At 38.8% G+C, this 14,678-nt stretch overlaps 1 protein-coding gene and 1 long non-coding RNA gene across 2 annotated transcripts in view; one reads left to right on the top strand and one right to left on the bottom strand.

Moving 5' to 3' along the window:
• Window positions 1–3,944, top strand: part of aplp1 (amyloid beta (A4) precursor-like protein 1) — a 44,954-nt gene extending 41,010 nt beyond the window's left edge. The window contains exons 5-12 of the mRNA XM_070437308.1: window positions 8–77; window positions 662–761; window positions 1,118–1,285; window positions 1,432–1,455; window positions 1,563–1,627; window positions 2,000–2,065; window positions 2,223–2,366; window positions 3,433–3,944. Of these exons, the coding sequence (XP_070293409.1) occupies window positions 8–77; window positions 662–761; window positions 1,118–1,285; window positions 1,432–1,455; window positions 1,563–1,627; window positions 2,000–2,065; window positions 2,223–2,366; window positions 3,433–3,534 (739 nt within the window). The 3' untranslated portion in view covers window positions 3,535–3,944. The remainder of the gene's footprint in view (window positions 1–7; window positions 78–661; window positions 762–1,117; window positions 1,286–1,431; window positions 1,456–1,562; window positions 1,628–1,999; window positions 2,066–2,222; window positions 2,367–3,432) is intronic.
• Window positions 3,945–9,838: 5,894 nt separating this feature from the next.
• Window positions 9,839–12,552, bottom strand: LOC111958978 (uncharacterized). The gene is made up of 4 exons (XR_002876599.2): window positions 12,339–12,552; window positions 11,748–12,114; window positions 11,575–11,610; window positions 9,839–11,083 (listed from the first exon to the last, which is right to left on the bottom strand). It is a non-coding gene; the product is annotated as an uncharacterized lncRNA (long non-coding RNA).
• Window positions 12,553–14,678: the final 2,126 nt, after the last annotated feature.

Below are 14,678 nucleotides of genomic sequence, written 5' to 3'. Positions count from 1 at the left end.
ACCGCAGACACACTCTGAGACACTACCAGCACATTGAGGCCGTCGACCCCCAGAAGGCTGAGCAGATGAAGTTCCAGGTGTGAAATGAAAATATATTGGAATGAAAATATACTGTACCTCTTCCTTAAGCAGTGATGCTGCTTCATGAAAAACAGATGCTCATAAAATAACTCTTAAAGGGGCAATCAGCAGTTGAAACAATAAAAAAAAGTGTATCCCCGCGCCTGTTTTGGTTAAAAGCTGAGGGATCGGGCTGGAGAAATGTAACCACTCTCAAATTCATAGACAGAGCTATGGATGCTATGACTGACCATTCATGATATCAATTATGTTTGAGGCTATTGGAGTAAAAAAAACTTATAGATTGGGTTCTAATGGGGTACCACAGTTGAACTAAGCTCATGAGGCATTTATAAGTTATATTTGTCAAGAATCAGTGGGTCCATATAATTTATTTATAAGTCCAAAAATGCATGTAGCAACTACATGTAGCAACCCTTTAACAAAATTATCAATACCTGATGTCATAATCATCCTTCACAGCAAAACTAATTTTCACTTGTAAATGCCAATACATTAAATCAACACATGACTCTTTCAGACTCAGTGGGGGCTTTGTCTTGTAATGAACCTAACCAGCATTGATCTCTTGAGGTTGCAGGTCTACACCCACCTCCATGTGATTGAGGAGAGGATGAACCAGAGCTTGGCTTTACTCTACCAGGTCCCTGCCTTGGCTGAGGAGTTGCACGATGATATCCGTACGCTACACTCCTCTCTACTCTCCTTTTAGTGTTAGCCATGTAGACCAGGATGTGYGGTTACTGACCCTGTCCTAATATTCATGTTTTAGTTCCTTCATAAGACATTTAGAAAGAGATAAGCTAGCATTTATCATMATGTCTTTTGTAAGACATTGAAAGTTCCAAATTCACATGATCTAATTAGTAGGTTATTATAATCTTGACATTTCTCTAGGGAACTCTCATTCAGAAAATAAAGGATTGGTGGATATAAGGTGTAAATAACGCAGTGTTACCATATATACATTATACTTTACTGTATATCAAGCTTTCCTGTGTTTAAAACCTGCTTGTTTCTCCCTCCCTCCCTGTAGAGGAGCTGGTGAAGGCGGAGCGAGGAGACATCAGTGAGCTCATGACCACTTCCTTCTCTGAGACACGCACCACCGAGGAGCTGCTTCCTGCCGAGAGTGAGGAGGAGAAGGATGACGAGGAGGAGGAGGAGAGAGCCTTCCAGAACAGGCCCTACCCACCCCGCATCGGTACAGGGACACACACACACACACTCATGAATGCACGCATACACACAAAATGCTCCTCTTCAAATAGTTCAGGAATTCATTCATTTCTTTGAATACAAGCAGTAGGTTAACATTTTATTTATCTCTATTGTTTCTGTCCTGTCAAGACCCACAGCCCAACACTAAGAAAGGTGAGTTAAAGGGAAGGGACATGAAGTCTGGTATTTGTCTGCCAAAATGTCATTTTCAAAGAAAGAAAAAGTTGAAGTTGATCTGTGTTTTCTGCCTCTGCACTCAGCCTCTACAGACGAGTATGACTATGCCACATCTGAGAGAAGCCCCACATATGAATATGAGGAGAAAGTAAGAAAAATCTTTTTTTTATTACAAACATACACATTACTTTACAGACATGGCATCCTACTTGCACTTGTGTTTACAACACAGCCAAGAGTTYCGCTGACACATTGTCAATCATCATCTCTCCTTCTCTCCCTCCATCCCTACCCACTTTGTATCTCACCCCCTCATGTATATATGGACAAATAGCTTGTGTCGCACTGCAGCCTCCACGTGATAAACTGCTACATTTTTACTCACTTACTATAACATCCACCCACAGCAGGAAGTCAACTCCCATAGAGATATAGTTAATGTGTTCTATTTAATTCTGTGATACTTCCTCTAATGACCTATTAAATAACCCCTTCTCTCACTTTTGCTCTCATTCTCTAGATTAACACCTCTCTGGAGCTCAAGCAGGTGGTCTACAAGTCTCCTGAGATCCAGACCGATGAACTGGTGAGTCTGCTACCTAGATAAGTGTCTGGATGGGCTGGGCTGGGCGGACCCGTCCTCTCTTGTGGTATTGTAAGTCATTCCCATGATGATATCAACCTCATTTCTCCATCTTCCCCTCTTTGTGCCCTCTCTTCCCCTTTTCTGTTTCTGTCCTTAGCAACCAGACGCCCTGGAGACATTCAACCGTGGGGCCATGGTGGGGTTGCTGGTGGTTGCCGTGGCCATCGCCTTGGTGATGGTGATCAGTCTGTTGCTGGTGCGCAGGAAGCCGTATGGCACCATCAGCCACGGCATTGTGGAGGTAGGAGGCAGGGAATCAGACAGAACAAACACCTGCTCACTTTGATGCTTCCAAAACGTGTAAACTGGAACAACTTGTCCCGATTGGTGTTTTTAAATCACTGATGAAGGATTTTGAGGCTGATTCCCTGACCTGTCAATGTTTTTAATTTGCCGCTTTATGATTTTGTTATACTCTTGTGAATTCTATGGTTTTTACTAGATTACTTGTAGTTTTTCATGTTGTCTGTCTGTAATTGTGTAATGACTTGGTGCTGCCTATCTTGGCCAGGACACTCTTGAAAAAGATTTCAAATCTCAATGAGCCCTTCCTGGTTAAATAGGGGTTAAATAAAATAAATCAACGTCCAGTAGATCTCTTTATTAGTGTGTGGGTTTAAATATTATTTTGACTTATCTGACKATCAAGGCTTCCTCCGATCTCAATGCCATAATCCTTCTTCCTTGATCATCGTCCCTTCCAGTTCCATTACTCACACAATTTGTTGATTAGTTGATGTTTGTTTGTACAGCTTTTAGCTGTATGCAAAATAAAACTAAACACAATCAATCAATCAAATGTATTTTATAAAGCCATTTTTACATCTGCAGTTTTCAGTGATTTACAGATGCCTAGCCTAAAACCCCAGAGAGAAAGCAATGCAGATGTAGAAGCACAGAGGCTAGGAAAAACTCCCTAAAAAGCAGGAACCTAGGAAGAAACCTAGAGAGGAATCAGGCTCTGAGGGGTGGTCAGCCCTCTTCTGGCTATACCGGGTGGAGATACATGTGGCCATTAAGGCTAGATAATTTTTGAAGAAGTTCAAACGTTCATAAATGACAAGCAGGGTCAAATCATAATCATGGTGGCTATAGAGGGCGCAGCAGAGCAACACCTCAGGAGTAAATGTCAGTTGGCTTTTCGTCGGCAGGTATTCAAAGTGTCTATCCCTGCAGCGGCAGGGAGGAGAGGCACTTTATGCTTATAGCACATTAGTGTCCCCTCCTTCCTGCTGCTAGTACTTCCTTATACCGTAGCATTTACTTGTTCTGTATCAGTATGACCTTTGACCCTCCGTGTCTCACAGCAGGTTGACCCCATGCTGACCCCAGAGGAGCGCCAACTWAACAAGATGCAGAACCACGGCTACGAAAACCCCACCTACAAATTCTTTGAGCAAATGAACTGAGGCGATGGGTGTGGCCTCCCGGTCATGCCCAATCACACGAGGCGCTCCCTTTCCTTGCTCCCCTCCTAGGGGTGGTCCCAGTCACACCGCCTATGTTGTATTAAGATGTATCATTACGACCAACACTTTAATGTAACTTGACAAGCAAATAGGGGGTATATACCCCAAACCTCTGACCAACCATATCCCCACATCAGTTTTGGAATGTAAACCAGTAACAGAGATGTTTTACCAACTGACCCATCCTCTTACTCTTCTGGTCTAGAATAAAGGGGTGGACATTAATGCCACAGTGTAACAATCATCTCCTTTGGAGAGATTCACTCCTGTCTACTTGGATAGGAATGCCATTGGAATGGCTTGAGTTGACCCCCTTATTCTTAATAAAATGGATTGATATTTGTCAGAAACGGACTCAATGTTGAACAGTGCATTTTGCTTTGTTGTGTATGTCATCTGTTTATTCTTTGTTGGATTGTGTTACAGCTCTGATTCATTATATTCCAGTTCAGATAAATGGTGTAAAATGTGAACAAAGAATATAGTCTGATTTATAGTATAACTGATTTAAATCTCCATACAAACTGGTTCTCTATCTAAAGCTACAATGACTCTGACATGATGACCACCAAGCCAACCCCACCTCCATGAGTCAATGAAGGATATCTTCTTTCAAAGCCAGGCACAGTTGTAAAGGTTAAGCAGAGATGAGGAGGTTGGGTAGTTATAATGAATGAAGCAGAGATGAGGAGGTTGGGTAGTTATAATGAATGAAGCAGAGATGAGGAGCGTTGGGTAGTTATATGAATGAAGCAGAGATGAGGAGGGTTGGTAGTTGTATAATGAATGAAGGCAGAGATGGAGGAGGTTGGGTATTATGAATGAATGAAGCAGAGATGAGGAGGTTGGGTAGTTTATAATAAATGAAGCAGAGATGAGGAGGGTGGGTTAGTTATAATGAATGAAGCAGAGATGAGGAGGTTGGGTAGTTATAATGAATGCAAGCAGAGAATGATGGAGGTTGTTGGGTATATAATGAATGAAGGCAGAGATGAGGAGGTTGGGTTGGGATGTGAGGGTATTGAAGCTTGATTAACTTAGTTGTTACTTAGTTATTACTTACACCAACATATAATTATCCAATCCATGATAAAATGGGTTTGTGGGTCTTTTGATATTAAGCCAACGCTAATCTCTTTCAGTGCTGTGGCATCTGACACAACCGGCACCCAGTGCCTATTCTATGTGATGTGAACTATTTAATTGAACTAATGTACCAAATGTACCATTTAAGTTAAGTGAATGACTGCTACCTACAAAATTGTAACAAAGTYATGAGAAYTCCATTATTTGAATGAYAGCATGCAGATTTGGTGTATGATGCTACCGTCTTTGTGTTGTTCCTGTTCTTTGCTTTTGATAAGATGGAAATGTGACAGATTAAAATGGACAGTGTAAATATCTTTAGAAAAAAACATCTTCAAAATAGACATTTCTAGAATTATTTTGCATCAGTGTAATGGAATAAAAACAAAAAAAGAATACCTTGTGCTGTTCAGAGAGAGAACATTTTCCTAACATGGCTGATTGAAAACGGACTGTTGTAAAAACCAGCACAAGACGACACAGTTAACTTCTGACTGAATGTATTTTAGGTAGACGTTGAGACTCCATTTCCTCTTCGATAGTGCATCACTCCCCTAGTAGAACCCCAAGGACTAACCGGTAATCAGTAGACAAGCTACATATCCAATACCTTCCTCATTATCTCACTGTAGTGTAACACTGGATGTCTCTTTTCACTWTTTGCAGGTCTGAATGAGAACAGTGGGATGTCATTCATTATTGTGGTGCAATGGACTTTAGCATTAGGGAACATAGTGATGTTGGCAACATGGTGATATTGTGGAACAGTTGCACCTAAGGGAGGTATGCGGAGGACTGGACTATTGCTCAGATTAGGTGGGACCACAATATTTGCTATAGCACASCTTAGTGAGTTATTTTCAGTTTATTGCTTCAAATTCAAGTTGAATCTTTATTAGGGACAACCGGTTTCAGGCAGAATGAACATACAATACAGAACATATAGACACTGTATAAACACCAGTTGAATGTTAGTCTACTAGGGAGATGTGTTGTATCTCACTGAAGTATCTGTCACTGTTATAATGATCAATATCATTCACTGTATATAGATAAGAAGGAATTGTCCACTGTTCAATGGCTGATTGTTGACCTCTTGGATGGGTTTTATGTTGAATTTATTTTCCACTACATTATTTTGGTACCAGAGAGAGTTCTGTGTTGGATGGTCACATACACAGGAGGTTTCTTCGTAAGCTACGGTGTCAACTACAACTACTGTTGGCCTACTGTACTACAGAGGATCCTAACCAAAACCAATCATCTTTCACTACTCTCAGAATTCTGAAAATAGCACTTTGTAAAACACCAGTCCTGAAACATCCTTAGAGGTTCATCATTTATTTATAACTCATGGCTAGGTTGTTCTGCTGTTGTGTACTCCATGAAACCACTGGTGACACGAGGGAGTAAATTATTGATCACATCAGAGGAGAGATGTGGCTGACTCAGCCTTATCACCTCAAACCGTTCTGTTTCTTTATTCAAACACTGCTTTGAATATGGGGAAGATGAGTTCAAATACTTGACCTCAGAGATTTGAATTTTCCATGTATTGCTTTTGGATTGTAGGAATCACAGGTTGTGGTTACTGAATCAAGATAATTAGAGAGCTGAGYTAGTCTTTGTATAATTTGTACAGCTCCGTTTAGTGAATGAAAACATGGTATGTTCACAGTTTAAGTCAGTTGAACCTTGTATCGATACTACGGAAACCATAGAAGAGAACAAGCTTGCCTGTGTTTCCCCAAAGACTCAAGGTTTTCCTACCAGCATTTAGCAGATGTAGAATGGTATATACTGTAGTGACTGAACACACATTTGTATGTCCTCTCTTGATTAAGATACTTCTATGTTGGCCTTCCTCCCCTCCCCACCAGAGAAAATATTAAACAATTATATGGAGAGTTTAATTGCTGCATTATTGCCTTTTACAATGCTGTGTTTTGGATGTAATTGTGTATTTTTTATTTMAGTAATTATCAATTGGATTGAGGGTCATGTTTTCTCACTGTATGAAAAATATAGTAGCTTGTTTAAGGCACCGTAAACAGGTTAAATGTCTAACCTGCAGTTCAGATACAGCAGACCTACACTGTCTAAGTGCATTGTTGGGCCAGTAGCCGAAAGGTTGCTGGATCGAATCCCCGAGCTGACAAGGTTKAAATCTGTCGTTCTGCCCCTGAACAAGTCAGTTAACCCACTGTTCCCCGGTAAGGCGTCATTGTAAATAAGAATTTGTTCTTAACTGACTTGCCTAGTTAAATAAATGTTCAATTAAAAATAATAAAGTCTATAACTAAATTGTCCATGGTGTGGCGCCAAGCACAACTGTGAACAAAATATTGCTCTATGTCAGACAGATACTGACTGTATATAATGTGAACTCCCACCATTTTGACTATACTCTGATTGGAATGAGGGAGCTGATCTTCAAATCCATTCAGAACTTGACCAAAGACATACTTTGCTCTAGAAGAGGTCAGACAACTGACTAATTTGGCCAATTGTCCCTGAGCTATGTAGAGTGTAATTCATGTGCAAGAAATCTGAGCAATGGCGATCTGATTAAGCTAATTAAAACTGTAATAAAATWAYAAATGACCCACGAAACTATGTTTCTTGAATCACTGTTTTTCCGCTCTGACTACAGGATGGGGTAGTTGTCTTGATTTTATAATATCAGCCAGCATGGCGTCACCTAGAGAGACGCTTGTGTTCTGTCACAGCTATAACCAGAGAGATATAATAACACATTAATAAACACACCACCCACATGAAAGTGGAGTGTTCTGAAGTATGACTTTTATTGTGYCCTGGTGTAGCCTATTTTATTATCTAGATTGGTGAAGYTATCGATACTGTGTGCAACACTATAAACAGTTTGCTGCCATATTTGGGGTTTGYGGTCTTGATTGAAACCCACCTTCATATTTGTACAAAACATAACCGGCATTGATAGTTAAGGGAATAAAACCTCAAGTGTTCTGCAAATGTGTTTGTGCATTTTTATGGATGTCAGAGCAGGGAGTTGAACACAACCACACATCAACCAACACCTATTTAGATTCAATAGAACATGAAGCACAATGACATCACATCCTGTTCTTTCACCTCAATTTACATTCCAGTTTCTAAACGTRACAGACTGAAACTATCTGCAATGTCAGGAAGTCAACATGGTTATGGTTTTATGGTTTATTCTAGGCCAAATGACAACCCTCAGCAAGCAAATACTGTCTTAAACACCATAGTCAATGGTTTTGCTTGTCTACTAAGTCAAATTCACTTGTTCCAATTGAAACTCATCTGAGGTGATTTATGCTGTTTTATCATTCTAAAAATAACATGAAGTGTCAGCAGGCTCGGCACATGTTATTTGGTTGTAACGTTATTAGGCTTCTATTAGGCTAATTATGACTTATTTTTTATATGACATTTGATAAATATTATTTATCTAGGCCAGTGGTCACACAAACCAGTCGGTCCCGACTGGGCTTCTTTCTTTTGGTGTTTTTCAGAGTCAGTAGAAAGGCTCTTTAGTGTCCTAAGTTTTCATAATGGTGTCCTTAATTGCCTACCGTCTGTAAGCTGTTAGTGTCTTAACAACCATTCCACAGGTGCATGTTTATTAATTGTTCATGGTTCATTGAACAATCATTTACAATTAAGATCTGTGAAGTTATTTGGATTTGACTAATTATCTTTGAAAGACAGGGTCCTGAAAAAGGATGTTTCTTTTTTTGCTGAGTTTCATCTGCATTGCTTGCAGTTTGGGGTTTTAGGCTGGGTTTCCGTACAGCACTTTGTGACATTGGCTGATGTAAAAAGGGCTTTATAAATACATTTGATTGATTGATTTTATTGATATTGCTGTAAATGTAACTCTGTGCCTATGCACATGTTTGCATGTTCAACTTGTCTTACCTAATTTGATGTTATGCTGCGCACGGTTCAACTGTTGTTCAAACTGTACAAAGGAGTATAATTTGGTTAGTTTTTGTCTTACAGACAACCAGGCATCTTTCTGGAGTGGATTCTAGATACAGAAACATAATTCCTTTGCCTGCTTGTGTCATTGTAGGTGAATTGAATTATCCCTCTCGAAGAATTTGACATTGTGCTCGATTTCAAGCAGATGGATTTCAGGAGCTGAATGGCAGTTTGATCATACAGTAGCACTACTCCCACAGCTTTACAAGCATTCCCTAAATTTACTGTATGTTTCTTTGAATGGCAAGCATACCCAGCATACCTCCAGCAGAAGGATTGGCCTGCAGAGTTATAATACGTTTGTAGCTGCATTGTGTCTGACTTTTATGCAACATTTGCTAACATAAGTACACTAAACCCATGGCATACAAGGATGTATGTTTTCCTCTTTACCTTTATGAACTCAACTTGCGTTTGTAAATATCTGTATTCATTATACTATTGTTTATTATTATTCCGTAGCCTAAGTTACACTAATCGTCACGCTAGTCACTCCACTGTATTACCTGTCTGTGAAGTGTTCCAAGGCTATATCTGTAACAGTGATTTGAATGCAGTCTGCACTCCAGTTCTGTACCAGCACCCGGGTAGGAATTTATGTTTTGCTCCTCAGATTTAACCATTATTAAAGTGAATAGAAACTTGATCATGATAAATTGTTTACATTTACATTACATTTAAGTCATTTAGCAGACGCTCTTATCCAGAGCGACTTACAAATTGGTGCATTCACCTTATGACATCCAGTGGAACGGCCACTTTACAATAGTGCATCTAAATCTTTTAAGGGGGGGGGGTGAGAAGGATTACTTTATCCGTTTATTAGTCAATAGCACAGTAGGCTACAGTAGCTATATAATGAACATTGTAAAGTTGAAAAGATAAAATAAAAACAAAAATTATTTCGTGTTAAAGCTACAGTCTGGGATTCAAAAAAACAGCAGAGGCTGTTAAAGCTTTCATTTGAATATAGTCTGGGATTTTAAGTGAACAGTCAACTTAAGTATGATAAATTGTGTATTAACAATAGCATAGTAGCCTAGTAGCTATAAAATGAACAATGTAAAGTTGAAAATAAAATAAAAACGAAAGAAACATTTTACTTTCGATTTTGATTACCTTGAAGCTACATGTTTTATGTGACCGGTTTTTGCATAGGCGACACGTGAACGACAAAACTGTGCAGCCTGTAGTAGACTAGGCTAACGTTGCATTGGAAGACTATTTCATTAGCTCATCTATCACTATTCATATCATTTATACTCAGTGGCCAGTTTATTTGAAACGGTCGGCTTCCGAGACTTTTCACGCATGACATTGTCTAGGGTTAAATTGGGCAARTTGCGTCCCGCGGCTCCTTTTAAAGGACTTCGAATCAATTAGGAACTCAGACGGGTCWCAATTTACTGTTATGGGTTAGAATAGTAGAATACACAATGTGCAATTTCGAAATGTGGTTGTGTTTCAGWAAGGTTTCTCTTGTTTATGTCAGACACTGATAGTCAGTCAATTAGCCCATGTCAGCTAACATTTTTTAGATTGCCAAATTAGTTTATCGGACAGCTATCTAAACTTGTAKTCATGGTCGAATTATCGGCCGAGATMTCCCCCATTGATTTTTTTGTCAGTCTCACTAAGATATCATATTAAAAACGGCCAAAATGTATCTACACCCTATGGCAAAGTGTGTAGAATAGCAGGAAATTCGCTGTAAAACAGCTATGGATGTGGGTATGCAGACCCGCGAGCAACGGCAGCCCCTCGTGATTGGTTTAGATCTTTTGTGGCCCCCCAACACAATCAAAGTTGCCCATCAATGTTTTATGGTTTACAGAGAATGGTGAGACAAACAAAAAACATCCAGTCAGCGGCAGTCCAGTGAGCGAAAACAGCTCGTTGATGAGAAGTCCRAGGAGAKTGMCAAGAATCGTGCAAGCTAACATGAAGGCCAAAAACAGGCAAATAACGCTGCAGTACAACAGTGGTGTGCAMAACKGCGTATCGGAATGCACAACTCARCGGTCGCGTATCGGAATGCACAACTCATCGGTCGCYTATCGGAATGCACAACTCATCSGTCCTTGTCAGCAGGCGACCACACCGGGTTCCACTCCTATCCGCTGAAAACAAGAAGAAYCGGCTCCAACGGGCACGCGATCACCAGCACCGGACACTTACACTAGCCAAAGCCATGTTATATCAATTTGATACATTCTCATAAAGGTGACATTTGATCTGGTGCTGGACGAGAGATGCATACAGCAGTAACACGGCCAATTCGTTCTTTAATTCCTTTGCATTTGGTTTCGCATGTAAGACACATAAATAGCTGTTGCTACAAGGAATATTAGAAGATTACTAGAGAACAGTAGATATTTGATCCAGGGGTAAAATGGCTCCTCTTTAAGTTCTGCAAGAAGAAGACAGTCATGTTATCAATACAACCTGTTGTGTAGAGAGAACGCTATCAAACCTATTATAACATGTTGTTCATCATATTGCCTAGTCATAGACTCAACTGCACTAGGTGCTTTCCTGGACACAGATTAAGCCCAGTCTGGATGAAAAAACACCTTAAATGGAGATTCTCTATTGAGTTAATTTTTTTGTCCAGGACTAGGCTAAATTGACTAGACTWGTTTTAAAAGTGCTTTTWAAAAACAAAAATAATAAATTAAGYCCTAATCCAGGATTTGGTGGTGATTGTAWAAATMATCCTAGTTCTTTAGTAACTTGATTTAGGACATAATGTAAAATAAAATAATAAAGAAATTATATAACTGTTTACATTACAACATAACAAATTGAGCTATTACATCTTTATTTAATACATTTCGGTGAAACGGACTCATAATGTACTAAACTAGTATTTAGCGTGAATAAAACCTTATAGTGACTTACCACTTGGAGCCACAGTTGTCTTGTCCTGGGTGACTTCTGATGAAAGGAAAAATAAGAGGGATATCATTGTCTATCAAATCAACATACAAAATGATGTATACCAATGATAATTTTCTGAAGAATCCTTACTACATATAGATATACAACATCATAAGACATACAGTAATACATACCCTTTACTTCCATCTCTTTCGAAAATCTGAACAGAACCCATCCCAAAATATCTTTTATATTGTCCATCAATGTAGCACTCTGCTGTACAGTTTGGCATATCTCTGTCATGTAAGGTCAGGTTTGTTAATGTCATGGAAGTGGTGCTTTCAATTGACTCAATGTTTACACGTTGCTTAWACAACTCTGTCTTCAGGACATCTATTGTTCGGTTTTTGTTGTTGAGATCCATGATTACCCAATGCATTTCACAGTTCTCTATCACTTCCTGATCGGAGGTTATGTTGCAATGCAAAATGGCTATGTCTCCCAATGTGTAGCGAGTTTTAGACGTCCACTGGTTTACCCTCACACTAGTGTGTGCAGGACCTTGTGGAGAAGAGACAAAGAGTGTGTGGGTAATGAGATACTGTAAGAATAGAATCATCTCACGAATCATCTGTCTAATTGAGGTCTTGTCAGTGCATGCCATCTAAGTGGTCATGTATCAGGTAAAGCTCTGATGCTTCCTCTGAATCTTTCCTCCTCATTTTACTGCATATTATCAAACAGTTAAACATAGATATAAAAAAAAAACTGGAAAATGTTCTTACCTGCCAGTAACAGCAATAGAAAAGCACAGAACATTGGTGATCTAATTGTGTCGTTTCTTTGTTGAATTTGGTTCCAACACATGTGAAAATGATTGACTTGRTTCCTGTACCTAAGAAGAAAAGAGCAGTTATAGCCACAGAAACCACATTGACACAGGCATTCAATGTCCTGTAACATTGACAGAATTTTCAAGAAACGGGTCAAAGTATTTCATGGTTGTTCTATTCATGTGGCTGCCACTGGTTATAATTTGGTGTCTGAATGCAACATTGTAWGTCAATACAAGTAAAATTCCTACAGCCTATATAGGTAAATTACATTTCTCTTTTATTTATACATTCATTACATTTTGGCATGGTGAATTATATAAATATCAGGTTATCTGAGGTTGAATTTAAACAACAAAATTAACCATGTATATGAATTAAGAAAATACAAATATATACATCAATTAAAATATKAATTATATTTATTAATGCATACAGTGCATTATTAAATGTGCAGAAAATACTTACACTCACTATGTACATAATATCTCAACATCTGCTTTCAGTGTCCACAAGATGGCGTCAATAGGCCAACTTTGTGTGCAAGAGAAAGAAAAACGTGTATACAATCAAGTCTAAACTTATTTTGTTGCATCCCTTCCATTACGTTATGTGTTTGGTAAGATATCCCCTACTTTTTTGAATGGTCCTGTTTAATAACAGAAATACAGTTCCAACATTAAGAAGCCACAGGATTGTTAGGTTCTATGGTTGTGATAAGGGAGGACTATGTATGGCCTTTTGATTCAGCGGAAAGGTTAGCAGGTCTCCCACAAACGTTCCCTAATTTTACATCTCTTCTGTCATGCTAGYCCASGGGTCAACTTTCTCCATTGAGRGGGGTAGCCACAGGAAACATTGCATTGCTTTGAAATATTATATTTTCAGTATTGTAATTTACTATGGTTCAAATTAGATAAATGTTACTCAATAGCAACTGGAGGCCCCCTTTTGATGCCCGGGGATCAATTTCCACAATAAAATTAAAATTAAAAATGAAGTATTTAGGAACTCAGTCGGGGTCTGAACTTAATGTTGAGAGTTGGAATAATATAATACACAAGGTGATATTTCAAAATGCCGTTGTTTATTAGCTGTTTTTCCTTTTATGTCAGTCACTGACAGTCACTTTATTAGCCCATGTCAACTATTTTTAGATTGGTAAATTAGTCTAGCGGTCAGCTATCTAATCTATATCATGTTCGAATTACCGACCGAGGGCCCCCATTGATCATCAGATATTATATTAAAATCTGCAAACATTTTCTCTCCACCCTATGGCAAAATGTGTAGAATTAAAGCAAACTTGTTTTAAAACTGAAATCATTTGTCTCCACTCCATGGCAAAATGTGTAGAATTACAGCAAACTTGTTTTAAAACTGAAATCATTTGTCTCCACTCCATGGCAAAATGTGTAGAATTACAGAAAACTTGTTTAAAACTGAAATCATTTGTCTCCACTCCATGGCAAAATGTGTAGAATTACAGCAAACTTGTTTTAAAACTGAAATCATTTGTCTCCACTCCATGGCAAAATGTGTAGAATTACAGAAAACTTGTTTTAAAACTGAAATCATTTGTCTCCACTCCATGGCAAAATGTGTAGAATTACAGCAAACTTGTTTTAAAACTGAAATCATTTGTCTCCACTCCATGGCAAAATGTGTAGAATTGCAGGAAATTAAACTTGATTTTCTCTTCGCCGTCAAGAAGGGAGCTACTAAAATGTTTTGCTCACAACAATTCGCTAAGGGCCCATAAAAGGCTACGATCGGCTCTGACTTCATGTGTGGGGATGGATGTGGGTACGCAGGCCTCTGAGCCACTATGATAGGTTCCGATTTCTGTGGCTGTACATGTGGCCCGTTGAAGTCAACAATTTAACATTGAGAGCATACTGAATACATGTCATWCAGCTAAATATGGGACATCATAGAACACCTTAACTGATGACCCATAATTGCATGTTCAATACTTCTGCATACATTATCTACCGTTATTACACACCAGGTCTCCTCAATGTGTGTCTCGTTTGTATTTATTTATTACAGTGCTGTAGATGGCTTAGAGCCGCAACGTGTGATTTTCTTTTAATAAGCAACTTTTTGCACTGCACCACCACTTTTTTTGTAATCACTGTCATGCATGTATTAAATAACAAAAATATAGTTTTTATCTCAGTCTCCTGCTAGTTTTTCCTTTTTCCATTGTATTCCACTACATACATAACTAAGCAGATGTTGTTTTTTACATGTTACTTATTTCTCACATGTTTCTCTGTTTTAGACAAT

The sequence above is a fragment of the Salvelinus sp. IW2-2015 genome, linkage group LG35 (assembly GCF_002910315.2).
Source record: "Salvelinus sp. IW2-2015 linkage group LG35, ASM291031v2, whole genome shotgun sequence".
Taxonomy (NCBI): Eukaryota; Metazoa; Chordata; class Actinopteri; order Salmoniformes; family Salmonidae; genus Salvelinus; species Salvelinus sp. IW2-2015.
This window is presented reverse-complemented; position numbering and strand designations above follow the sequence as displayed.